This window comes from Pyrgilauda ruficollis, unplaced genomic scaffold (assembly GCF_017590135.1).
Source record: "Pyrgilauda ruficollis isolate IOZ18807 unplaced genomic scaffold, ASM1759013v1 scaffold1142, whole genome shotgun sequence".
Lineage (NCBI taxonomy): Eukaryota > Metazoa > Chordata > Aves > Passeriformes > Passeridae > Pyrgilauda > Pyrgilauda ruficollis.
In genome coordinates, this window is record NW_024509678.1 from 1 (window position 1) to 2,229 (window position 2,229).

A 2,229-nucleotide genomic window follows, 5' to 3' on the forward strand; every position below is an offset into this window, starting at 1 on the left:
GGGCGGCGGCGGGGGAGGGGAGGGCGGCTCCTCCTCCGAATCCGTCTCCTCGCTGGGGGACCCCCTCCCCAAGACGCCCCTGTCCCCCTTTTTCCAGCGCCGCTTTTTGCTCTTTTTCACCCGAATCCGCGAATTCTCGCGGCCGCCCCGGGAGCCGCCGCCCATCCCCGAATCCCCCCGGCGGTTCCGGCGCTCCCGGCGTTTTTGGGGGGGCGGTCCCGGGTTGTTTTGGGGGGCGGGGAGGTCGAACAGGGAGTCTTTGAGGCGCATTTTGTCCAAAATGGCGGATTCCGGGGGCGCCAGGGCGCGTTTTTTGGAGGATTTGGCTTTGCGGACGAAGGTCTCGATGGTGCGCAGCGCGGCCGGGGCCGAGCCCCACGCGTCCCCCCCGGCCGGACGGGGCGAGCTGGGGCCGGACGAGGGCCAGGGGGGGTCCTGGGGGGGAAAGGTCCCAAAATGGATTGGGGAACCCCAAATCCGCCCCAAAATCCATCCCGGGGTGTCCAAAATGCAACCTAGGGCCCCCAAATTTACCCCAAAATCCAACCTGGCGCACTCGAATTTACCCCTAAATCCAACCCGGGGTGCCCAAAATCCAACCCAGGATGCCCAAAATCCAAGCTGGGGCACTCGAATTTACCCCTAAATCCAACTCAAAGGCCTGAAATTTAGCCCAAAAACCAACTCAGGAACCTCAAACTTATCCCAAAATCCAACCTGGGATGCCCCAAATTCACCCAGGACCCACAAAATTAAGCCCAGGACGCCCAAATTTACCCCAAAACCAGTTCAAGACCCACAATCGACTCAGGAACCCCAAAACCAACTCCAGAACCCCCAAATCCAAGCCAGGCACACCAAAACCCAGCCCCAAACCCATGCAGGACTCCAAAATCAACTTCAGCACCCGCGAATTCACCCCTAAATCCACCTCAGGACCCCCAAAACCCGCCGCAAATTCACCCCAGGACCTCCAAAATCCTCCCCAAAAATCCTCCCCAAATCCCCCCTCACGAACCCCCGCCTCAACATGGCGCCGCCGCGCACGGCACGCCGGGACTTGTAGTCCCCACACCAAGCATCGCCTACGCCTCCCAGCATCCCCCACGGCGCGCAGAGGGCGTGGCCAGGCAGAACGCACCGCCATTGGTCCACGCGAAGGGGCGGGGCTTTCCCCTCAGGGACCTTCCCGCGGTGGGCGCGGCTAAGGGCAAGACGCCACGCCATTGGCGAAGAGCGAGGGAGGGGCGGGGTTTAGCGCGCTGTCAATCACGGGGGGCCGCGCGGGGCACACCGGGAGCTGCCGGGGCGGCGGCAGCGCCGGGGGGAACCGGGGGGGGAGAGGGGGGGCAGGTTTAAGGACCGGGGACTCCCCCCTTAAAGACCTCCCGCCCCTTTAAATTCCCGTCCGGTGCTTCCCCGCGACCTCCCGGTGCCCCTCCGGTACCTCCCGGTAACTCCCGGTATTCTCCCGGTGGCTCCTCCGGTACCTCCCGCAGGCCTTGGGTGCTCTCCCGTTACCCCCGCGAGCCCTCCCGGTGTTTCCACGACCCTCGCGGTGCTTCCCCGGCCCCCCCTCGGTGCCTCCGCGGCCCTCGCGGTGCTTCCCCGGTAGCTCCCGGTAACCCCCGGTGCCCTCCCGGTGCCTCCCCGGTTACCTCGGCGGTCGCCGGGATGTACCCGGCGTAGGCCAGCACGAAGCTGCAGAACTTATTGAAGTCCTCGATCGTCCTCCGCCGCTTTTCCGGGGGCTGCCGGTACCGCGAACCGAGCCGGGGGGGAGGAGAGGGGCTCACCGTGAACACCGGGACCTTCCCGTGAACCCCCCCCAAGGCTCCGGGGCCCCTCCCGGTGACAGCGGGAGCGGTGAAAGGATTGAGCAGCGGGGGAATCCCCGTCCCCCCGCCCCTCCCGGTGCCTCCCGGTGCCCCCCCTCACCTGCGGTTCGGTTTTCAGCGGCCCCAGCGCTTCTGCGGAACGGGAAGGGACGGGGGGGTCACAGCGGCACCGGCACCGGAGCCCGCCCGGGATCGCCACCGGGGCTCCGGAGGCGCCAACCCCCCCCGGTACCGGTTCCAAACTCCCCGCCTTCCCTCGGTTCTGCGCTCCCGCTGCTGCCGCTCCCTCCGGCCCCGGTACCGGCACTCCGAGCGCTCCAAACCCCCCCGGTACCGGCTCCAAACCCCCCCCGGTTCCGCCTGCAGCTCTCGCACGTACCGGCACCAAACC

General features: G+C 67.0%; 1 protein-coding gene across 1 annotated transcript in view; it reads right to left on the reverse strand.

Moving 5' to 3' along the window:
* Window positions 1–3: 3 nt before the first annotated feature.
* LOC121360533 (PHD finger protein 23-like) overlaps window positions 4–2,229 on the reverse strand; it is a gene marked incomplete at its 3' end in the record, with an annotated part of 2,719 nt that continues 493 nt past the window's right edge. The window contains exons 2-4 of the mRNA XM_041480427.1: window positions 1,939–1,970; window positions 1,659–1,751; window positions 4–435 (exon numbers count right to left, since the gene is read on the reverse strand). Coding sequence (XP_041336361.1) covers window positions 4–435; window positions 1,659–1,751; window positions 1,939–1,970 — 557 coding nt within the window. The remainder of the gene's footprint in view (window positions 436–1,658; window positions 1,752–1,938; window positions 1,971–2,229) is intronic.